Source organism: Protomyctophum parallelum, assembly GCF_964188405.1.
Source record: "Protomyctophum parallelum genome assembly, chromosome: 17".
Lineage (NCBI taxonomy): Eukaryota > Metazoa > Chordata > Actinopteri > Myctophiformes > Myctophidae > Protomyctophum > Protomyctophum parallelum.
The window spans coordinates 10,276,182-10,301,827 of NC_139719.1; the positions used below are offsets into that span (position 1 = coordinate 10,276,182).

Below are 25,646 nucleotides of genomic sequence, written 5' to 3' on the forward strand. Positions count from 1 at the left end.
AGTCGGCCCTGACAAAAAGCAAAATAAAGTGTTTATGGTTACGGTCCACGTCTCTATGGCAACAGACCTCTGTCATTGTATGACTGTTGGTTTTGTCGCTCCGTGAGGCAGTGGGCACCAGAAGAGCTCTGCCAGGATTTAATTATGCACATAGAAAAGAAAAACAGCCCCACTAATTAAGTCCAGATCATAATTTTTTGGACAATCTGCTGGAAGAGGAGGTTTAGCAGAGAGAGAGAGAGAGATTATCTATTATAATTAATCAGGGGACGTATTAAATACACAGTGACTAGTGCTGTCAGTGTTGGACGTGACAATGCATTTTTTTATAGGGTCCCTGGGACCCAATTTGAGAACCACGAGTTTTCTATCGCCTGATCTGTTCCATTTTCATGTCACAGCAGCTTTCATTCACGCTTTCCTGATCTGTTCACGAAGGTTTTCTGACAATGCATGTTTTCCCTGCAGGTTTTATTCACTGATTAATAATTCTACTGCTTTGCTACTGACAAGAAGTATGCGTTCACACGGGCAGATGCAAAGATACAGTCTACCATTCATTTTCAATGGAAGCCCTGCAGCGACAAGAAGATACGAAGACGAATCTGACGTAGCTGCTGCAAAAGCTACAACAGCTACAATGATACAAAAAAGGTTGAGCTGTCTTTAATACACTGTGTAGATGTACATCTTAATTTGTATTTGTATCTGCCAGTCATTCACTCCTCGACACTTCCAGTTCCAGCAGAGGAACACTTTCTATTCAGGGAATCTGAATAGAATTAACATATATTATAACACCTTGGCAAATGCCTCTCTTTCTCACTGACAATGTTCTGACAATGCGTTGATATGATGTTGACTGATTCGACATACAACGACAGACAGACTTTCTGACTGTTTACAAAAGTAATTGTAGATTGTCTATTGTCGGTGAGCACATGTCTGGACACCCACACAGTGCGTAGCCATAGCGCATTGAATAAAGTGTTCTTCTATTGATTCATTTAATTCAAGAGAAGCGTGTGCTAAATCACATTGCAATGAGGTATTTTTAAATTTTTAATTTGTCCGATTATTTGGACGTATAGGACCTCTCTTAGTCCGACCGGTCGGACTATTGGGAGGTCGCAGACCAGTACCGCCAGTCTGACTGTCCAAAATCTGGCCTGTGGGCCATATTGCAGTACTGGCAGCGAATACTATTATTATTATTATTATATCACATTTCCACACCACTGGCCCACTTCAGACTGGAACAGACCGGTCTTCTGGGATTCATTACAAAGCTCCTGATGGCCACTTCAGGTCTGTCCAGAAGGAACAAAGAGGACAGAGAGACAGATACACACTTTTGTTTGCAGTGTGAGAACCACCCTGTGTCACAATGAGCACTTTAGTTTAATAGGAGACATTCATGGGGGAGAAAGTCACTAGAGAAACACACAATGAAGCCATACAATTCACTGGCTTGTAGGAGAGACGGGAGAGATTGCATTACAGACAAAGCTCCTTGACTTTGTCTTTAATGCTTTCAAGATTTCCTGTGATCTAAATTAGTGGTTCATTGTTTGGGGAATACTGGCTCTAAGGTATAAGGGGAATAACTGTTATGAGACTATTACAACCTGGAAGATGAGACACATCTGATTGGATTGTTGTGATTGGCTGTATTATAAATAGCTGACAGTATCATCCACAATTTGATCATCTGGGGGAAGACAGTATTAAGCGATTGTGTACCTCGATCACCTCCAATGTTACAGAGACCTTCAACCCATTAAGACCTGAAGCTGAATCAAAAAATGTAATCCTAACATCCTAAACATTTCTCGGAAAAACTGCTATAATTCTTTTTATTTTGGCCGCCGACCCGCATTTTACAACGGGCTACTATATTTATGTGTGTACCAAGGACACCCAGAAGCAAAGCTTTGAGTTTTAAAAAAAAGTTTGTTTTGTTAGAATATATATAATATTCTAACATTTTTACGATAAAAAAAGGGAAAGAAAAGCAGATCTACAAGCTCATAGTATGGCCCACAGTGACACTCTATGAGTTTGTACATTATATCTGCTATTTTTGAATAGCCAAAGTAGCTACATCAGACTAACGCATGCGGCATGCCCCTCATAGTGTAAAATGACAGAGATGCCTTCCCGGGTTTCAATGGGGTAATATAAATTAAACAAACCAACAAACAAAGAACGACAAGGAAGGACACAATGCAGGGCTCATCAGAGACTAGATACCTCCAGACTTTGGGAGTGGAATGGCCTGCCAACGCTCCTGAACTCAACCCAACTGAACACGTGTGTGGTAAAGCTTGCCTGTGCTGTCCGTGCTCTATACTGACCAACACGACGACAACCACGTTGGCTGCGACAAATCCTGGTTGAGGAGTAGAATGCCAGCCTACTCCCACAGCAGTGTGACACCAGCAGACTAGTGTGTGTGTGTGTGTGTGTGTGTGACCAGCATGAGGCGGAGGTGCCAGGCTGTATGGTCCTTCCATTGTATGAGGCTCCTGATGCTTGTTGACCCATTGCACTTAAAATAGTTCAACTAGACAATCTACATCGACACGCTGTGAGCTTGTAGATCTTATATTTGAACTATTTTAAAAGGTTTTTCAAAATAGTAAAATACTTTTAGGGATGAGGGGTAAGGGGCACGCTGTACGCTTGAACCGGTATATCTGCTATTTTTGAATAGGCAACACATACAGCTACACGTCTTGAGCACCTAGGCTGGTAATCCAGCCTGACAGCGTGTTGCGGGTTCGAGTCCTGATCCCGATGACCTTTGCTGCGCGTCACCCCCCATCTCTCTCCCCATTTCCATCTATCAATAAAGGCATAAAAAGCCCTCAAAATGTGAAATAAATACATCAATGTTTGTGATGCTATATTAACTAATGACTACTACTTATGCGGGGGACCCCCTGGAATCCCCCAATGTTGTATGCTGCCCTACAAAGCCAGTTAAAGTGCAGTAACTATTGGAGAGAAAGATAAAGTCTGATAATGCTTTTCTTTTTTTACTTGAAATGGGTGTTGGCAGCCAATAACAATATACATATAATGTTGGGGGTCCTTGCCATGAGCAATCACTGAGCAACATCCAGAAACTGTTAGGATGGCCAGATGTCAATCAAGTCTAAGCCCCACCCTCTCTAACTGAAAGGGGGTGTGGCTAAAAAGAAAAATGAGGAAGTGAGACAGGACAGGAGAGTGAGAGAGACAGGGGAAAACTGTGATGTTTACAAAAAGTCTGGGAATTTCTGGGAATGTGGGAACTTTTACACCAAATCAATAGCCAGGGTGTATCTGCATGCAACCCAAAACATTAAACAGTAAAGTGTATGTGTTTGTAGCTGGATTTTCACACAGTAGGCCTATTTCTACCATAACCAGCTTGCAAGGTGGGCTGTGTGGCTGATCAATGCTAAGCCTGGAGGAGAAGAGAATGTGAGACGTTTCAACAAGTTTCTGAGTGAGTATACAGTATGGACGCTATTTGAGAACTGTAATGGCATTTATAGTTAAAGGATAGAATGTTTATTGTTTTATGATGGTGTGCTTCAGGATGCTGCTACCAAAGCTGTTGCAGTAGGCAGGGCCTCACTCACACCTTCGCAACAGACTGATGTAACTTGTATATAAAGGGTGTGATACATCTTGCCCCAATGCATTTCCAATGGGAGTCACATGGTTTGACACAACATTTGTGTTGTATGAGGGGGAGGGGGGCAGTCTAAACACAGCCGAAAGCCCTACAACAGCTTGTAGTCCAAAATGTTGTATCAAACCAATTGACTTCCATTGGAAATGCATTGGGGCGGCCATGACACTTACATCTAGCATGCATCAATGTTGTATGCTAGATCGAAAGGTGTGAGTGAGGCCCTAGAGGTGCTCAAGAATTGTCACTGCAAGTGGTGTAAAGTAACTACCGTAAGTATGCTCAAGTCAGTGATGTAAAGTAGTTTTCACTGTAATGGGTCCCGGGACACAGGGGTGGTCTTTTAGATGGGTCCCATGGACATTTTATGAGTCCCACTTCAACAGAGTCATATTGTTTTGTAATTTTTTACAAATTGCAGCATTTAACTCCCATTTCATCTAGTATTTGCTAGCCCCTCTCGGGACCCTCCGTAAAGCGTTTCTGAAATGTGGATGTCACTTTATACGTAGGGTCCCTATGCGTTTATTCCACACGCTATGGTAGACAGATGTACATACCCTCCATGCAGGCCGTGCTGCGGCCTTTTGGTGGTGGTGAGATGTTTCAAAAGAAGCATAAATCGGAAAAGTGAGAAATTTCATTTTACCTCTTCCTTCCTTCCTTGACTTCCTTATTGACTTCCCATTGTACCGCCTCCAGCACCGGGACTGTGTATTTTTTTCTTCTACTCCACTACATATCTCGGATCCAAATAGTGTTACTCCACTACATTTATTTGAGAACTTTAGCTAGTAGTTACTTTGTAGATTTAGATTATTATTACAAAACATACGTTGACCACTTCATTCTGGCCATTTGAAAATAGCTGATCTACAAGCTCGCCGTGATGCGATGCATTGTGAGGTTTTTCAATGTGCTATTTTCAAAATAATTACTTACGGACACGGTACATATGAAAACTTGAAAGAGTACATTTTGATGCCAATACTTTTGTACTTTTCCTCAAGTACATTTTGAATTCCAGACTTCTCCAGCAGGAGCAAGGTCAAATCAGCGACTTATATTTCTATTACTGCTATTATTTCTATATTGCAGAATATAGAGAATATAGTGGATCCGACTGTACACAGGGGAGCTACTGGGTTCTTCTTCAGCCAAATATAAATCAACCATTACGACGCCGTCACGGCCCGCCGACATATTTTTAGTCAACTAAATCAACTGTAGATTTGGGTGCAGTACTTAGTTTAGACAGTATTTGGTAGACTAGTCATTGGTTAGCTGCGCACACCTAAACCTAACCTTAACCCATGTCTAACCGACTAGTCACTAGTCTAAACTATAAGTATGCGCCCCGTAGATTTAAAATGTTATGATAGTCAATTAAAATTAGGAATAAAACCAAAACATTAAGATGAATAATGAATATAATAAATTGCATTTGATGCAAAAATACTAAAACTAAATTTAAATTTGCTGTCAAAATCAACACTGCGCCAGCCTCTCTGCAGTTCACTAAATGCATTATCCTCTTATCTTACAGTGCACAGTATACTGACAGGCAGGCGTATATCGTTTACCATGACCTCCGACCATGCACACAGTCCCTGACAAGTCACATCATTGTTGGGCCAACTACAGGCCACGGCCTCCCTGATCGTTTGGGACTCCCAAGCCAGCCTGCATGACACATTGTTGTCCTCTTGACCTCAAACCCTGTTGTGCTGCGTATAGTTTTTGCAGTGAAGTGATTCCCAGAATCCCAGAGATGCTGCTGTCAAGAAAAAAGCACTTCTAATGAGATTGTCTTTCTGGCCTGAGTTAACCCTCATCGAGAGAGAGAGAGAGAGAGACAGAGATACCCTGTGGAAGAAGTACTCAGATGTTAATTTTACTTGAGTAAAAGTAGCAATACGACAATATAAAAATACTGTTGCATGTAAAAGTCCTGCATTGAAAAATGGACTTGAGTAAATGTATCAAATCGGGTCTAGTGGCATACAAATACTTAACAGTAACAAAATAAAAGCAGACTTTTTGTCAGACAAACGTGTCGCAACGTGACTCGTATCGCTGACTAAAACATAGCCTGCATTTGCTCTTGAGATGTAGTGGCTATAAGTATAAATTATAAAAAACATGGAAATACTCAAATAAAGTAAAGTGATTTTGCGTCAATTGAGGTGGATCAGGTCAGGTACTATTGTCAAAAGAGAGCAGAAGTATTGACTGGCTGCCGAAGAAGCTGTAAAACGTTGTAAACCCATTGGCACCACAGGTCGGATGGTGATCTTATCATGTGCACTGACTGACTTTTGTCAGAATGTACTTTTCACATATTTTAGCCGTGGGCTTAAAACCGCAGATTATGCAAACCATTAGGTAATCAACACCCCTGATTAGACAAAATATTATTAACAAAATATGTCGGAAAAAAGACACGATGACAAGATATGAACTCAAGTGAAACTTCTGTCCAAATGTACTGCATGATTCTCACCGGTTTTCCTACATAGATTCTTAACCGAGGGTTAATGAACCTAACCTGACTCCGTCAGATGGCGGCAGCAGTGAGTTCCTCCTCCTGAGGAGGGAACTTATTTATTTGATAATACACATCTACAGTAAAAGAAAAAATCTGCCCTCAGGTCATGTTTTTGTTACAGCTTTCTGATCAATGTTTTTTGAATCACTTCTGGATTCCGTGAGAAATATTCTGCATGGGGTGCTGCTGCTGCTGCTGAATCATTCATTATTCATCTGTTTATGAAGCGGATATCCAACAGATCCAGAATCAGAATCACTTTATTTGTCATTTTCCTATGTACTTGCATACAAAAGAACATGAAATACCGTTTCCCCTCATTTCAGATGATACATTGCTATTGACTGATTTATTTAATGGGAGTTGCATCCTTTGGTGGGTAGTCTTGCGTAGCCAGACAACTATTCCACAATCTCCGAATACTAGAGTCTGGAACTACACCTCCCGAAATCCGAGTAAGGAAGCTGCCATTTCCGTTCAAGAAAATATATTTTAAAATATCTGTATATTTGATTACTCCTTTTCCTTTTCTGCTAAGAAGCAAGCTAGATATGCTTATAGATGATTTATATTTATATTACGATAAATGTGCGCGTCTGTAAAGACGAAATGGAAGTGGGGAGGAGACTCCACTTCCGCTTATATTTTACTCTTCCGTTGCTCCAGACTGTATGATGGAAGCATTTGGAAATTTGCGAGAGGCAACAGTCTGGTAACGCGCGACTATTTGGTGGGTAAAATACAATCAATCCTGCAGTCCTTGCGCTCATATAGACCAGCACACAAACACAAACATGTCCCATCATGCGACGAATAAGCTGCACACCTGCCGTTCAAAACACCCTCTGCATCTCCCACAGGGTGTCTCTCCATCTGCCATCGCTCCCTTTTCAAAGCTGGCTGAATTCACCTCTTCCTCTATCTCTCCATCTTCTGGGTCTCTTCAGCTCTACTCCTTTTCAGACTATCTCACTCTACAGTATCTGATCCTTTTAGACAGAGAAAGGAGGGGATAGCATGAATCTTTTTTCACCACCTCATCGCGTCACTGAGCCCCCGTTATTAGTTTTTTCCCCAAAACATGTTGGTAAACGGTAAGAACCCATCGTGGTCGGTCGCAGTTCACGTCAACGACTATAAACGCTCTTTACAGGCACTTTCCCACGGCGCCAGCCGAGCACCTGAGCTTGTTTTTCAGAAAAGTTTAAGTGTACTTATTTGGGCTTGTTTCCTAATGTTGTTTAAAACAGTGGTTCTCAAACATTTTCATCTCAAGGACACCCAAATTAATATGCATTTGTCCATTGACCCCCATCTGAAATTACTTTGTGCCAGGGACCCCCATACAAGATGTGTGTACCAAAATGTTTAAAAGATATTACACATTTGTCAAACATTTTTAAATTTTCTTTGAAAAGATTGATAGAGCAGATGGATCAATTGGCTATCCTCAAATAGTTGTGTGTGTGTGTGTTCATATGGCCTTTAGTTGCTACTTTTGGGCGTGTTTTATAGACCTGGTTGCTTGTTTCTTACTTTGTTTTTGCTAAATCTGGTAACACTGCCACTGTCTGCTTGATGACATATATTATGGATTACTGGAGGCTCAGGCAGTTTAATAGTGCACAGAATATTATGTTCCCTGTGAGCCGCAAGGAGCCGAGTTTGATCCCGATCCTATAGTCTTGTCACGCAACGTGTCTCTCCTCTATCTCTTCCCTTCCTGCCTTTAGTTTTTGCAACCGTGATGTGTCAGATCATGACCCAAATACAGAGCCACACTGGCAGGCCGGTCAAACCCAATAATGATTTATTCAACTGATAACAAAGACTTTAGAATGCAGTGAAGCAGGCAACATAGCAAGATATACAAAAATATGAAAACACCAGAACAGCAACAACGGACTGGAAGGGAACAGAGCCAGAGCTCCAAAATTGGTGGGGAAAACTTTATAGGATCAGTACAAGTAAATGAATACATGATAACCCTTCCACAGTAGAGCTTTTTCATATTTTCGATTATTTTGCATATTTTCCTACATAATGACTCATTTGCATATTTAAAAATGTAAAATTTGTAATACAATAAATCATTGTGTTCGTGTAAGTACTCAACTTTGGAAGTTTCATGGTGATAACAATCTAATATAGGTATGGTTTTGCACCCTCAATTAATAATTAACGTTCCAGTTTTGGAACTCTGCATGGCTCTAAATGGACTAAAAACCAAAAAGAACTGAACCGGTGGAAAAGGGGCCCGAGTGCATAATAAACAGGGATAACTGGACATGGGTTAACCCAATGGATTGGAGACCCCTGTTAATGAACTGCAGCAATGATTAATGCACTATAATGTAGAGCTATTTAACACATCAAAAATTATTAAAGCAGCAACAACAAAAAACTTCCATTCAACTGGATTGAATGTTGCAGGTTTCGGCTGCAAAAGTAATCACCAAATTGAGTGAAGCTGAAGTAGGTCAGTCGTTTGGAACCCAAAATGGAACCACCACAAATACATTTAATTTTAAATAATGGCTTATAGGGAAAATCAATTATCATAGTTATGCAAACCTAATTTTCTTCCAGTACATCTACAGTTGGTAAAAACAGCCAAAAGTCTTTGTTCAGAATGTCCTCTCATCATTCAGCACACCGTCAACCGTCCGATAGACCGGGACATCTTAAATTGCACTGGATAAGTTTATATTTATTGTATCCATTTTCTAGCTAAGTAGCCTACCATGACTTTCTATGATTATATTTAACTAGGCTGTAAAGTGCATTTAATTGTCTAGCTGTGTGCAGGCCTTCCTATACTCCCTATGTAAGCAAAACAAAAATATGCTATCTTTAGACGGTGAATAGCAAAGGCATTCTCTGGACACATACTCCCCTTTTCCCAGTTCTCATTTGAAGTGACATTTTGAGTTTTGAGTTTCTGCTGTCCCATTCTGGTCCAGTAAGCACACACCTGTTGTTTCTATTGTGTTCCCCCAGTGACAGTACTTTAGTGGTCTGACATGTCTCCTACCAGCCGTTCCCCTTTGGTTGTCTGTACCTCTCCTTCTCTTCCTCTGCACACACTCATCTATCCTCCTCCACAGCAGAGGAGCCTGACGTGTCTCTTACCAGTCGTCTCGTCCTCCTGCCTGCAGAATGTATAGACATTATGTGAGATATCCTATTATCTCCTCTTAATAGATGTTATAGCGCCATGGGGCAGATGTTCATCTCTGGCATCCAGGGAGTGTGTGTGCAAAATTTGGCATCGACCAGGTTAGCGGTGCCGGAGATTAGCTGTACACACACACGCGCACACACACACACACACACGCGCGGACAGAGTGCAAAACATATTCTATCCCCATGCCTTCGGCCTGGTGGAGACAATGATAGCCGGTGTTCTGGGTTGTTCCTTTTTATTTGGTCCACCATTAGCGTGGTTTCTGCTGATGTGTGTCCATCTTCCAAACCCATCAGCTGCACTGCAGATGAACATTAAATGCTCTCAAGGTACACGACTATAATTCCTCTAAATGTCCAAAAGGCTTTTATTACACTTTTCACTTTCGTAGCAGAACTAACGTACGCCCTCTCACTGTGACTGACTAATCATGATGATTATGCCCTGCAAGCATGTGTGTGTGTGTGCACAGTTTACAATTGCCATATAGCAACCTTTTTCGGTAAGGTTTTCAATAACCTAATTTGGTCGCTGCTCAGGAGGTAGTGCTGAGTTCTAGGAGCCTATAGACCTTATATATAGAATATATACCTTCACCTTCAGAGTGGAACAGAGCCATAATATTAGTGCATGAATCTATCCTTCATAATGGAATAAAGCCTCTGCATGAGTCTAACAGAAACACAGGGACAATGCAGATTGACGGCTGCTCTTAAAATAGAACACGTGCAGGGTCCATCTAATCCTCAATGGAATTTAAGATTAACTGAGATTTAATGTATCCTTTTAAAGCAGGATTGAAAATTCACCATATATTATATCTCTGACCCCCAAGGACATCCTTACTTAAATTGGAGGCTTTCGCGTTAAATTTTAAAGGTAAACACAACCTGTGTTTTGTTCATTGAATTCAGAAGAATCAAGGGTGACAGTACTATTAAGGGAATGTGACACAATTAAAATGGAACACCTCAGGGTTCATCTAATCCTCAATGGAAATTAAGATTAACTGAGATTTAATGTATCCTTTTAAAGCAGGATTGAAAATTCACCATCTCTGACCCCCAAGGACATCCTTACTTAAATTGGAGGCTTTCGCGTTAAATTTTAAAGGTAAACACAACCTGTGTTTTGTTCATTGAATTCAGAAGAATCAAGGGTGACAGTACTATTAAGGGAATGTGACACAATTAATCCCGTCAATTAGCTGCCACGGCCCCTTTGATCCCTCTCCTCTCATTTCCCTCCTTTCTGCAGGGAGCCGTGCGTTCGTACAGTACGTATTAAATTGTCACCGTGCTGTCAGTGTGTGTGACAGGCTGCTCTAATCCACAGCTGAGTTGCTCCAGTGCTCATCCGTGATTCCGTGCTGCTAGAGAAGTCATCCTTCAGCCTTTCTTCAGTACTGCACTACTTAAGGTACAGTTTTGAGGTATCTGTACTTTTGCTTTAGTATTTCCAATTTCGAATACTCTAAAACTTTTAGTTACTGTAATTACTTTGTAGATTATGACTATTATTACAAAACATACATTAGCCACTTCAGCCCTAATATAGGCTACAGTATATGTTGTCCATTTGAAAATAGCCAATCTGCAAGGTCACAATGCTTGAAAATCTGTTCTTTTCAAAATATCTTTATACATTTTGAACTTGTGAAATGGGACATTCTGCATAATGAGTACTTTTACTCAACTGCCAGATAAATGTACCTCTTAGCATTTAACCCATTCTGAACGGGCACCCATTTTGGTGTTGGCATCATGTTATGCTTTAGCTATTGAAAAATAGCAGATCTACAAGCTCATATCGCGCCACCGAGTGGCGCGATACGAGCTTGTAGGTCTGCTATTTTTGAAAAATCGAAGACACTTTTAGAATCTGATCTCAGGTCAGAATGGGTTAATAATGAAACTGTCAGGATGTAATAGACATTTTTAGAATCTGATCTCAGGTCAGAATGGGTTAAATTACCACCAAGCTGAATGATGTTTGGAGCCTGGTAACTCTTGCCTCAAACAGACTGTGACAGTACCATATGCCACATCATTGTCTGTCGACAGACCGTTATTTGAAACAATGTCTCATTGTCTCGCCCATGTCACCTCCTCATTGTTCTTGCCCAGATAATATAACAGTACATATCCAGGGACAAATTAGCCATTGGGCCAGTGGGGCCGTGGCCCAGGGGCCCTTGGCTATCAGGGGCCCTTTGTGGACATTGGACCGTGAGGTACTAGGTTTGACGCCCTGAAAAAGGGCTCCTGGGGCCCTTCATTGGCTGTTGATTTTGTTACATTTAGGTTAAAAAGATGATAAAAACACGGAAAAACACAGAAATGTCGCATTGCGGGTTAATCCGTCCCTGTACATATCATGACAGGTACATATACAGTATCATGAATTAATGTCTTCTCTGTAGTTATTGTGAGGATTTTCATGCTGCTGTATCATTCTGTGCCACCATACTGACCAGCCTCCATTTATTTATGCTTACTAGACAGACACATGTCCATATTCAGGATCTTGTGGTTCTCTGGCAGTAACTTTTAATGAGCGTTGGATGGATGGACATGTTATCACACAGAGTGACTGTTGCATGTATTGTATATAGCGGAACACACAGTCTACAATGAAACATGTTTGCTAAAAAGTGTATTCATTTCAGATGTCACTGGTAGTGATCGACCGATATGGTTTTTGGCCGATATTTCCGATCACCGATTAGTGGACAAATCAAAAAGCCGATAGCCGATATTATGAGCCGATTATTTAAGTAAAAAAAAAGTTTTTACAGTAACATAAATTCCAACACAAGAATTCCTTGAAATGCATTATTGATATTTATCGCTTATAAAAAAGGAAGTGCAAGAAGCACCAACATCGTTTCAGTAACACTTCCATCAAATGCAGCTTTTTTTTTAATTGCATGTACTGTAGCAGCATATCTGCTTATCTGCGTATGTATCTACCTATATATTTATCTATGAATGCACCAAGTGTGTGTGTGTGTGTGTGTGTGTAATTGTCCAGAACCGCCCCAAAAAGGCCCCTGCCCGGGCTCTAGACCGGGCCCATGCCCAGCATCCATATATGGAGCTGGCCTGTTCTGACCTCACAGCACTCCATATTTGGGCATGCCTGACACAGAAGACAGAACTCCACAAGCTGGCTCCCTATACTCCCTATTTGGGCATGCCTTACAAATAACTCCATATATGGGCATAAAAGGGAGACAGACATAATTACTGGGTGGGGCATTCATTTCCAACTTGCATCATTCCAAGTAGGTCAGTACCCAATGGGCTGTAGAGGCACTACTAGTTTATCAAAATTGGTGATCTACAAGCCCACAACACATTGCAGCATGACATGTTGAGAGCTTGTAGATCTGCTGCCCAAACTCTCCAAAGCCATGTGACCTTGTTTGCCACTTTCAAGATCACTGGCCACTTTTTTAATGCATGTAGAATTTGTTTTTACCATTCATTTCATAGCAATAAAAGACTATGTCTCAAAACACTGGCCAACAATAAAATGATTGGTAACTAATTATAGCCAACATGCAATAATCATATTAGGCTGGTCAGGATGGGGGAAAAAAAACGTTGTCCTTCAGTTGGCTGACGCACACACACACGCGCGAGCGCACACACACACACACACACACACACACACACACACACACGGACACGGACACACACACACACACACACACACACACACGGACACACGCACACGGACACACACACACACGGACACACGCACACACGGACACACGGACACGGACACACGGACACGGACACAACAGGCAATCAATAAAACTTGTTACAGCTGTTGTTTAACTTGTTTTGCAGCGTTAGCAGGCAGCAGCTAGCTTGGCTAACGTAGTTCTAGCACTGCTCTCTGTGACTGTCCTCTCACGTGTGGATTTTATTTTGGTTAATTGAAGATGAAAAAACAGCAAAGCTTTTTATGGTTACAAGGTTAGTAGCCTATAATCCTTTCTCCTCCCTTCAGTGGCCCTCTCTCTGACTCCGTGTGTGTGTGTGTGTGTGTGTGTGTGTGTGTGTGAGAGAGAGAGAGAGAGAGGAGACGTCAGTCTGTAGAGTGGCGCTAAGCCGTGTCTACTCCTCCGGTGGTGGCGCACTGGGAGTCGACAGACACGCAGCTATACATTTCCTTACAACCGTACTCTACCGGATTTTCAATGAAAGTGGTTGTTTCACCATGTTTGCGCATTTATGAGAAATATAATAATCGGCCGTTTTTTTTCGATTATTTGTTTTTAGCACCGATACCGATATTAATTAAAATCATGAATATCGAAGCCGATAATCGGCCGTGGCCGATTATCGGTCGATCACTAGTCACTGGTCTATTTATTGCAGTGGTTCCCTTTGGACACCTTGTCCTTGAAATAAATAAAGGTCTGAGAACTACTGATTTATTGTGCTTACTAGATTTGTGCACAATGATGTGAGAGGGGAAATACAAGTCTAGACAAGACCGATAGCATGATTGTCACCATAGCAACACAAAAATACAGTAGCATGATTGTCACCATAGCAACACAGAAATACAGTAGCATGATTGTCACCATAGCAACACAAAAGTACAGTAGCATGATTGTCACCATAGCAACACAAAAATACAGTAGCATGATTGTCACCATAGCAACACAAAAATACAGCCTCATCACAGGTTCACATTTTGAGCCTAACAACAGCAGTTACTCATGTATTTCTTCTGTCGCATTCTGGTACAGCTTGATGCCCTCCTCATAGAAGAGGGTATGCTGTATACTGATAACATTTCTACAGTAGATTTTTGAGTGGTGACTTATTTATACCAGTAGGGGGCACGAGAGAGAGAGAGAGAGAGTTGTGTGTGTGTGTGTGGGGGGGGGGGGGGGGGGGAATTGCACCACTCAGTTCACACGGGTGTGATTTTTATTAAACAAACACGTTGCAGATAGAAAGAGAATAATTCAAGCTTTCCGTACAGCTGCAATGTTGGTGAGTTTGACGTTATTTGAATACAATTAGATAGGACTGTTCTGTTTGGATGAATGGCTGTCTATGGGAAGTTGCACCTAGGTAGCAGCTTGCTGGCAAAATGGCAGCCGTGTGCATATCATCAATAGGCATTCTGATTGCCCGGAATTAACCAATTACTAGCAACAGGCATTCTGATTGGTCAGTATGGGATGATGATGATGATATAGGCCTATTTTTGCGGGGTCTTTTTCTGCCTTTATTTATAGATTGTAGTAGAGGCGGACAGGAAACGGGAGAGAGATGGGGACAGACATGCAGCAAAGACCATCGTGAATGGGACTCAAACCTGTGGTGCGCTGTGAGCCTATAGTTGCCCGGAGCACAAAGCCAGCGGTTTGTTTATGCCTCAGCGGTGGTGGGGAGAGCTCTCACATAGATGGTTCTGGTGTGCAGACACTTCACTGAGGAATCGGCTGGTAGCTCCTGAGTAAGGTACTGATTCAGGTAGAGTTTGAGCCGTCTGTTCCGTAGCCCAAACACCTTGGCAGTCTCTGCCAGCAGGCTTGCATGGTTCAGCCCATTGCAACCCACAGGGTTCTCCAGGAGGAGGGTGGCAACCTTTCCAGACAGGCACTCGGATGCATATGCATTGCAGAGCAGCAGGTTGATATAGGGACAGAGCAGGCCGTCTGTAGTGGGGGCGGGGCTAGGGGAGGAGCCTGGTGATGTCACTGACAGAGTTGTACCACTGAGAGCCTGAAGGTCTGATGCATTCTTCAACTCAGTCTCGCTGTTGAAGAAAGAGAGCTGGGTGTTGTTGGTTCCAAATACACTGCTGCACACCTCCCGAAGCTTGCTCATGTCCACTCTGTTATCTCCAATTGGGTTCTCCAAAAGAACCACCCCCTCTTGTTCCTTGTTGGCGAGTTTGACCCTGAGATTGATGTAGGAGCATGCAGGTCCATTCGGATTAACTTTGGGTGCTGAAGACCCCTTCACTATGGTTAACTCTAAGTCTAACTTCAAATCTGAGCCCTTAAGCTGTGTCTTCTCTACAATGAGACTGGGTAGGTAGACAGGGTAGGGCAGCAGAGGAGCTTTGGTGGTGGCCACGATGAACTCTGCGTGAGCCTGGATCACAGAGTCCAGGTACTCCCCTGCTGGCTGGCAACGGTAGTACACTGCTATTTCATCTGAAGGTACCAAGTGTGCCTTCTGGCGTAGCTTTTGAATGCGGTTGATGACCTCTCTGGCCACCCCTTCATCCAACATGGACTGGTCTGGGCATACATGCAACAGCATCAAGACCTGTGCATCAGAGTGTTTCTCATACTGCTTGGCTGTGCCAGAGCTCTGGTCGAAGGTGTACATGAGCCTCAGATCATCTTTATTAAGCTCCTGACCATCCACCGTGATGGAGCCTGCCATCTGGAAGGCCTCCAGCTGTTCCTTGGTCAGCTCCTTGATGGAGGCAGTGACAGCTTTGAAGGCCCCCTTCAGCCTCTTGCCCAGCACCATGTGGTCCGGCTCTGCCCTCAGGCAAATGCCATACTTGCCCATGTCAGTCGATAGAGTCAGCTGGCGCACATTTAGCTCCTCCAGGATGTATTTCTCCAGAGACTGAATGTCTTTGAGAGCTTTGGGGTCCTGGTGGATCACAACCACCTCCTTCAGAGGGATCTTTACAGGTAATCTTACTGTTTGCCTGTCTCGGATCACTCTGCCCAGCTCGATCACCGACTGCATCTTGGAGACGGCGCTCTCAATGCGCTTGTCTATCGAACCCTCCCTGACTTGGGGCAGCATGAGATAGTGGATGCTGCTGTTGTCCTCCTTCACAGAGGTTGGGTCAATGAGGTGAACCAAGTTCTGGTACATCATCTCTGTGATGAACGGAGTGAAGGGAGCCATCAGCCTGCACATAGAGAAGAGAACGCTGAAGAGGGTCTCGAGCGCACACAGGCAGTCCCCAGCACCACTCTCTCCCTTGAGACGGCGACGGTTGGTCCTCACATACCAGTTGGTGAGCATGTCCACAAACCTGATGAGCTGCGGTACCACAGTGTACAGACGGTATGCGGCCATCTCCTTCTTAAAGAACTGTATGAGAGACTGTGTGAAGGACTGGATCCATTTATCCATGATATTATCACTCTGCTTTTCCGTGTTCTCATTGTACAGGAACTGGACGTCTTCCTCCTTGTCCAGCCGCTGCACGTTCTGCACCAAGAAGCGATAGGCGTTGTACCAGGGCAGGAATACGTCTTTGAGCACATCATGCACGCCAGTCTCCTCAAAACGTAGGTTCTCTCCTCTGACTACAGGAGAGTTTATCAGATACAATCTGAGGGCATCTGCTCCATAGTTCTTCATTATCTCTCCTGGATCTGGGTAGTTCTTCTTGCGCTTGCTCATTTTCTGTCCATCGCTCGCCAGCACCAGTCCATTGACAATGACATTCTTGAATGGTGGCTTCCCAAACAGAGCCGTAGACAGCACCAACAGGGTATAGAACCATCCTCTGGTCTGGTCAATGCCCTCAGCAATGAAGTCAGCAGGGAAAGTGTCCTCAAACTCCTTCCTGTTTTCAAAAGGGTAGTGAGCCTGGGCATAGGGCATGCTGCCGCTTTCAAACCAACAGTCAAACACCTCTTTTACCCTACGCAGCTTGCCCTTACCACACCGCGATGGGATGGTCAGGTGGTCAATGCTCTCCATATGTAGATCAGTTACTCTGGCTCCCGTCAGCTCCTCCAGTTCTTCCATGGATCCTATACACACCACCTCCTCAAAGTCATCGCTGACCCAAAGAGGGATGGGTGTGCCCCAGTAGCGGTTCCTGGAAACTGCCCAATCATGTGCATCCCTCAGCCAGTTCCCGAATCTCTTCTCGCGAACAAAATCTGGAACCCAATAGCATTTTCCATTGTTCTCCAGTAGTTTCTCCACCATGTGCTCCACTCTTATGAACCAGCTCGGGACGGCTTTGTAGATCAAAGGGGTGTCAGACCTCGGGCAGTGTGGGTAGCTATGCGTGTAAGAGCTGGTATTGACCAGACGGCCCTTCTCCTTCAGCCACTTAATGATGTTCTTGTCTGCAGCCTTGACGTTCTGTCCCACAAAGTCTGTGACCTCTCGAGTGAAGCAGCCTGAGCTGTCCACGGGGCAGACAGCAGCTTGGTCCCTCTGAATGATGCCGTACTCCATGCAGATTCTGTAATCATCAGCTCCAAAGTATGGTGCCTGGTGAACAACTCCAGTACCCTCCTCCTCTTTGACGTAGTTATCCGTCACTACTTGGAATGCACCTTTCTCTCCATACTTGGAAAAGTACTGAAAGAGAGGTTTGTATTTCAATCCTTTCAACACCTTTCCTGGAAATTTGTCCAGGATGGTGTACTCACTCTCAGACTTGAACAGAGCTCCAAGCCTGGCATCCATCATGATGTAGGTTTGACCTGTTGTGTTGTCTTTGACCTTGACGTACTGCAACTCTGGGTTTACACAGAGGGCCAGGTTGCTAGGCAACGTCCAGGGTGTGGTTGTCCAGGCAATCAGAGCCACACCCTTGTCCTCCAGCAGTGGGAAGTTGACAATCACTGACGGGTCCTGAACATCCTTGTAGTTCTGGTTGGACTCTAAGTTTGAGAGGGGGGTGTTGCAGGCAGTGGAATAAGGCATGACCTTCACGCTCCTGTACACCAGACCCTTGTCATAAAGCTGTTTAAATACCCACCAGACAGTCTCCATGAACCAGGGGTAAAGAGTCTTGTAGTCATTGTTAAAGTCAATCCATCTTCCCATTCTTCTCACTGCGATCTCCCACTCATTGGAGTATGTCATGACAATGTCTCTGCACCTTTTGTTGTATTCCGCAATGCCCATCTTTGTCACGTCATCAGGCCCTTTGATGTTACATTTTTTGTCAATCTCATGTTCAACAGGCAAACCGTGACAGTCCCAGCCAAAGCGCCGGTCCACATGAAAGCCACTCTGGTGGGCAAATCGGGTGACGATGTCCTTTATGGTGCCAGCCAGGATGTGCCCATAGTGGGGACGACCAGTGGCAAAGGGAGGACCATCGTAGAATGTGTATTTGGGCCTGTTTTGGGACTGTTTGAGGCATTGCTGGAAGCAGTCCTTGTCCTTCCATAATTGGAGGATCTTCTCTTCTTCAGAGGGAAAGTTGATGGATTCAGGAACTTGCTGTAGGCCTACCATGATTTTGTCAGAGTCTCGAACCGCCACAGTGGTGTCCTGTAAAGACCTAACCAAGATGTCTAGATCCCTGTATATTGCAGAAATATCTGGGTTGTAAGGGCAAATGTACTGAAGGTGAAGTCTCTCTTGGTGAGAGCTGATCAAGGTACTAGAAGGTTGAATGCCAACACGCCCTTGAGAAGTCACAGCCGCATCTAATACTCAAGAAGTGATGGTCACCCTTTACCAGCTATATTTATATATGGAGTTCTATGACATCAGAACTAGATGTCTCTCCCGGCTCCATACATGGATCTATAGCTCACTGATTCAATATATCAATAATATATCACAATAGAATAGATATTGTTTAACATTTAACAGGTGCCCTAAGTGAAGCCCATGCTAAAATACAATAGCCTGAAATTCTGAAAATCGATTCTGACATTTTCAATCTCAAAGAGTCTCATGCCCCATGGTGAGGAGCCCAAAGCCTGCTGCCTCCGTAGCTACCCTGAGCCCTTACCCTGCTGCCCCTGCACCTGTCCGGTTTATGTGCGCAATGCGCATATCGTAGATCCGTAGTTTTCAATTAAAAACTGTTTTAACCATTCTGTCTTGGAATCTGTCATCCATCTTGGATCTGTTCTCGATTGCAACTGCGCAACAGCGCCCCTGGTGGTCAGGATTGCGCAGCCGAGACAGAATGGATTAAAACAATTTTAATTGAAAACTACGGACCTACTGGTTATAAACGCATTGCGCACATAAACCGCACAGGTGGGGCAGCAGGGTAAGCACCTTAGATTTAGCATTTGTACATGTTCAGAGTAGCTACGGACTCGGAGGCAGCGGGTTTCGGGCTCCTCGCCATGGGGCATGAGACCTTAGACTCTCGTTAGATTGAAAATGTCAGAATCGATAAATACATCGCCGCGTTCCGCGGATCAGGCTAGAACCCAGGCTAAAAATACAAAACTACCCCAAATTGTGAAAATAGCAGAGCAGAGTTGATGTGGGCAAGACTCAGGGCTCCGTCCTATACACACCCCTGGTCATCCTGCCATCGTGGGTGGGCCCCCATCCTGTCAGGCTGGTGACTTTCCTGGTTAGGGCCAATCCCAGGGGGACCTCATTCCCATGAGGAATCATCTGTCTACAAGTGTGTAGTCTGCAGTCACTGTCACTCGATGTGAAAGCATAGAATGAAAGTCATCTAGTGGTAAGCTAAGAGTGTTTTTTTTAGTGGTGCAACCACTCCTATCAACCACTTAGAGTCTGTGGGGGCCACGGGGCCAGAGCCCCCATGAAGACTCCCAGGGCCCCTTTAGGCCCCCATGAAGATTTTCGTGGACATTTTACATTTACATTACAGATTTTCTGGGAATTCCGAGCATTTTGGACCTCTCCGCCGGCAATCTGAGAATCCCATCGTCAAATATTCGGGAAAACAGCGCCTCCCCTGTTGTTCCTCAACTGTTGCGAGGCAACAGTCTCTCTTGAGAGACTACTCCGCCGGCCGTCCAAGAGGTGTTAAAAAGTACTCAAATGCTAATCGGGTTTCTTTTGTTTTCACCTAGCCAGATGTCCACAACATCAAAGCGTGTCAGAATTTCATGGTAGTTGTTCTTGAGTCGTGACATAATAACACTGATCAAGAATTCACCAAAGAGACTCGCCTGGTTCAAGGAGCACCAGGATGAAAATGCCCTGTCTTTGAGAGCAATTGTTTCCAACTACACTACAGTGCAATCGTGACATTTCTCGCAGATTTGCGTACACAAAAAAGTGATTTAGCGTCTCTCTCCCCTGAGTGACCGGCTGCCGCCACCGTGCAATCAATCAATCAATCAATCAATCAATCAATCAATCAATCACTCTGCACCGATCCCAGCAACCCCTCTCACTTTCCCTCTCTCTCTCTCTGACCTGATTTGTTTAAAAATCTGACATTTATCCATTACAGACAATTACAGTTTTTGTCCGTAACATAGTTGACCAAAAATGAGTTACCATCTCTGTTAAATATCTAAAATCAGAACATGCCTGAGCTTGGTAATTACTGAAAACATAATCTCTAAGGAATACTCTGTAAGATAAAATAATAATATATTAGAAAATAATAACTTTTTTTCCAGAAAAGTTTTAACTCAAAAAAATTGATATTGTATGGAATTCCTTTTTTTTATAGCTTTTAAAATCTTCCAGGCCTCAGCATATTCGGCGCGTTTCTTTAGCACCTCAGGGTATAATCATGGGAGAGACAGCGAAATGCCTTCACGGCGGACGACGTACGTCGCGACGTATATTTTTCCGTCGCAACGTATATTCGAGTACGTCCTGGCGTAAATATCAATTCGTCCCGGCAGAACGGACTCGTCGCGGCTATATCTACCCGTTTGCGACGTAATATGTTGGCTATTATTTTCCGTCGCGCCAGAACGGGACTCGTCGCAGCTATATCTACCCGTTGTGGCGTGAGCTGGACTCGTCACGGCAGAACGTGACTCGTCGCGACTATATCTACCCGTTTGCGACGTGCGCCTCGCCGGTCCGGTCTCCAGGCGAGCCTGCGTCCTTCATATATTTTTTTTTCTGCTCTCGTTGGACTTAACTTTAAAAGTCCAATGGAACACCTCTTTGTAACGGGTCGCTGTAGTATAGTGGTCTAATTCCTCGCCTCTCTATTCTTTTTTGCTGAGGACGCTGGTTCGATTCCCGCTCGCGGCAAACCAAAATTATTATATTTTAGACAGACAGACAGACAGACAGACAGACAGACAGACTGCCTGTCTGCCTGCCTAATGTATTGTAAATAATGTATTCATTCCATACGGCTATTTTTTTTTAATATAAAAACTTTTGTCTTTCGCGCGATTCGAACCAGCGTCGTCAGCACCAAAACATTGAGAGGCGAGTGATTAAACCGCTGGACTACAGCGGCCATACGTTACAAAGAAGTGTTTCATTGGACTTATAAAGACAATAGCACCCAGCTGCAGTCTCGCAAGGGGAGGGACCGGAAGTGCTTTTATTTCCGGCTTCCACGTGCACAAGCGCACATACACGCACGCGAAATATAATGCGCGTGCACGACACGCACTTGCTGGTGCGCGCTTAAATGCCGGGTGTATATAGTACCATCTGTGCTTAAACATAATTACGTGGTCGGTTTGGAAAAGTTTGAAGTAGTTTGTTGTAGGTAATATTTTAATTGAAAGCTTATTAGTTGGTGGTATAAGTGTGCATATTTGAAGAAATGCAAATCTAACAATAATAAAATGATATGCAATAATAGGCTAGGCCTATATGGTCGATTATAACATAATGATATCAAGGCATTTAAGTAATGTAATAAGTTGCTATAACCCCGTACCCCTGTCCCACACACACCATGTCCAGACCATAGATCACAGACACACGACCATATGCATTTAATTTACTATGAAAACCTGCATTTCCCGTCAGTCAGTCAGTAAGTGTGTCATGTCACGCCTCGTGTCATGCCTCCATATATGGTCACGCCTCATGACACGTCACACCGCCATATATGGCCGTTTCCATATGATATAAGATCCCGACACTGACCTCATCAAACCCTGGATAGCCATACATTGAAAAGACTGGATCATCACCTAGATCTCCATATATGGAGCTGAGGCGGCCAGCAACTCTACATCTGACCTCATAATGTAATAATCAGCTCATAATGTAATTAAAAGACGAGCACATAACTTAATAGATTTTTCTATAATGTAATAATGTGTTACATTAAGAGCCTCCACATAGGCGACTCATACTGTAATAAAACTTCATAATGCAATAATGTCTTTATAATGTATGAGCTGATTATTACATATTGCATTATATTTCGCGTGCGTGTATGTGCGCTTGTGCACGTGGAAGCCGGAAATAAAAGCACTTCCGGTCCCTCCCCTTGCGAGACTGCAGCTGGGTGCTATTGTCTTTATAAGTCCAATGAAACACTTCTTTGTAACGTATGGCCGCTGTAGTCCAGCGGTTTAATCACTCGCCTCTCAATGTTTTGGTGCTGACGACGCTGGTTCGAATCGCGCGAAAGACAAAAGTTTTTATATTAAAAAAAAATAGCCGTATGGAATGAATACATTATTTACAATACATTAGGCAGGCAGACAGGCTGTCTGTCTGTCTGTCTGTCTAAAATATAATAATTTTGGTTTGCCGCGAGCGGGAATCGAACCAGCGTCCTCAGCAAAAAAGAATAGAGAGGCGAGGAATTAGACCACTATACTACAGCGACCCGTTACAAAGAGGTGTTCCATTGGACTTTTAAAGTTAAGTCCAACGAGAGCAGAAAAAAAAATATATGAAGGACGCAGGCTCGCCTGGAGACCGGACCGGCGAGGCGCACGTCGCAAACGGGTAGATATAGTCGCGACGAGTCACGTTCTGCCGTGACGAGTCCAGCTCACGCCACAACGGGTAGATATAGCTGCGACGAGTCCCGTTCTGGCGCGACGGAAAATAATAGCCAACATATTACGTCGCAAACGGGTAGATATAGCCGCGACGAGTCCGTTCTGCCGGGACGAATTGATATTTACGCCAGGACGTACTCGAATATACGTTGCGACGGAAAAATATACGTCGCGACGTACGTCGTCCGCCGTGAAGGCATTTCGCTCCACCTGGATCATGGTCCGGGTGAAAACGCATATTGTCACACAGCAGTTATTTTTTCTGCCATGTCTTCCTTTGTCAGGTAACTTCCAAACTTGACCACAATCGACCTGGGTTTAGTCTCTGACTCTCTACTGTAGGTTTTGGTGCTCTGTGTGTGCGCATAATGCCGAGCAGTGTCGTCGGCAGCTGTTTGATTACTGTTATCGAAGCATAGTGAAGCATGGTCTCATGCAGTTTCGTCAATTCTCCCCTCTGCCTCGTCCAATCTGTCATCTGTTCTCTTCATGTTTCATTTAATGTCGGAGAATTGCTGCATGTTGTCTTTTCTGAACTCTCTTAGCTCAAAAAGAATACTTCTCAGGCTGGCGTCTGCATGTTGCTCTTCTTCACGGGAGTTGCTCCAGCTTCTCCGTCTCGAATCACGTTAAATTTTCTGTGTCGTTCATAGTTCTCCTACTACTCTTACCAGACCCTTTCATTATTTAGGATATTTTCTTCAAGTATTGATCAAAACAATTATTTTAGGGGCTTATTTAGGTAAAACCACCAGGGACCTCGTTGTTTAGGCTGTCATCCTTTCGGTAGCGGAAACGGAAGTCTCGTCCTTAGGCGTCTTACTGGTATTATAGAGAGTGAACTTTAGACAACATATATGTGACATAAACAAATGTATATGTATATTAGTCACATGTTTTGTTTACTGTGTAAGTGTTCTTTGTATACGTTTCTGATCTACAAGGTGGAAAATCTGCATGTGAGACGTGGAACGCCTCTGTATTCCCCACGAAGAAGTGGCTAATGTTGCTAAGGAGAGGGAAGTCTCGATCTCTCTACTGAAACTGTTGCCCCTGTTGCCCCGATGGACATTGTATTAACATACTCTACCATACAGATTGGACAAAATTACATTTTATTAACCAAAGTTGCATAGTGAGGCTTTAATCTACCAACCTATCGACTGATAAGGAACCAGTAGAAGTTTATGCAAATAAAACAGAGGGGGACTTTACTGAAAGAGGAAGAAAGAAAGAAGTATATAATAGAAATGCATTCAGTCTGGGGATATACATAATTTAATGATCATATGTGATATTGTCTGGGATGTTATTTGTGCACAGCATGTCATCACAGGTTGTTTGTTTTGCAGCATTAAGTGGTTTGACCACAACACAACAGCAAATGGCACATAATTGCTGAACGAGGATAGATTAGCACAGATACAGTCTGCTGCCTGACGCAAGGCCAATTATCAAGCAAATAGCACTGTAAGCAAATTGAATTGGGGATAAACATTCACCTATAGCCTGAGCTAACGTGTTAGGTTTCTGGTCTAGAGGGGCGGGTCGCGGCAGAGATTTGCGCACGCCCTGATTGGATCTCACCGATCTGTCAGTCACCCCCGTCAATATCAAGTGGGTACATGTTGCATGTTTGGCAAAATGTTTATGGAGTAATATAAAGATGTTTTTTGGAGGGGTTCTTTGCAACATCTTTTTTTCATGTCGAGGAAACGCAGAGCCAGATCACGCATAGCATCTCTGAGGATAGAATTCTGGATGAGCAGGACAGCCTGCCTTCATCTGGTGGTTGTATAACGGGGCAAAAAAGAAAAAAAAAATGTAGGTGTACTGTCCAAAAAATTGTTTTGCACAAAGCAACCTCCTGGTGGCGCTATAACAGGCCAATGTGAAAACTTTGGGGCATCTCTGGCATTGAGGCTTTGAGGTTCATCTCTGGCATTCAGGGAGTGTGTGTGCAGAGTATGGCTGCGATCAAGCTGCGATCATAGCCAATCAGGATGGATTATGATAAATCAAACAAACCTGTCTTGATCACATGAGTATGGAGATCATGTTCATGTACCGACTTGCGTGGAATTTGGATAAAGTTCTGTGTAAAAAGGGAAATTCCTAATTGTTTCAGCCAGGGTCCTAGTTTGTATTTGTCGGAGTGTGCGAGCCAGTGCTTAATTGTCTCCACCAGGCCGAAGGCATGGGGGGAGAGTATGTTTTGCACTCCGTCCGTCTGTCCGTGTGTCCGTCTGTGTGTGTGTCCGTGAGCAGCTAATCTCCGGCACCGTTAACCCGGTCGATGCCAAATTTTGCACACACACTCCCTGGATGCCAACGATGAACCTCTGCCCCAAAATTTCCAGAACGGCCTGTTATAGCGCCACCAGGAGGCCGCTTTGTGCAAAACAAGTTTTTGCACAGTACACCTACAGATTTTGTCCAAACATCGCGCAAATTGGTACAGTCTCTCTAGTTGCATTTGTTTTCCTCAACAAAATGACATTGTTGCAAAAAACATACAAATGGACTGTGTCAAATGGCTGTGTTGTCTATTCTTATTGCATTTGTT

The 25,646-nt window shown here is 43.7% G+C and overlaps 1 protein-coding gene across 1 annotated transcript; it reads right to left on the reverse strand.

Moving 5' to 3' along the window:
• Positions 1-14,819: 14,819 nt before the first annotated feature.
• LOC310874592 (isoleucine--tRNA ligase, cytoplasmic-like) lies at positions 14,820-19,494 on the reverse strand (the record flags this gene model as incomplete). The annotated part of the gene is made up of 2 exons (XM_083787448.1): positions 14,820-18,789; positions 19,442-19,494. The coding sequence occupies 2 exons, from the start codon at positions 19,492-19,494 to the stop codon at positions 14,820-14,822; spliced, it is 4,023 nt and encodes a 1,340-aa protein (XP_083643574.1).
• Positions 19,495-25,646: the final 6,152 nt, after the last annotated feature.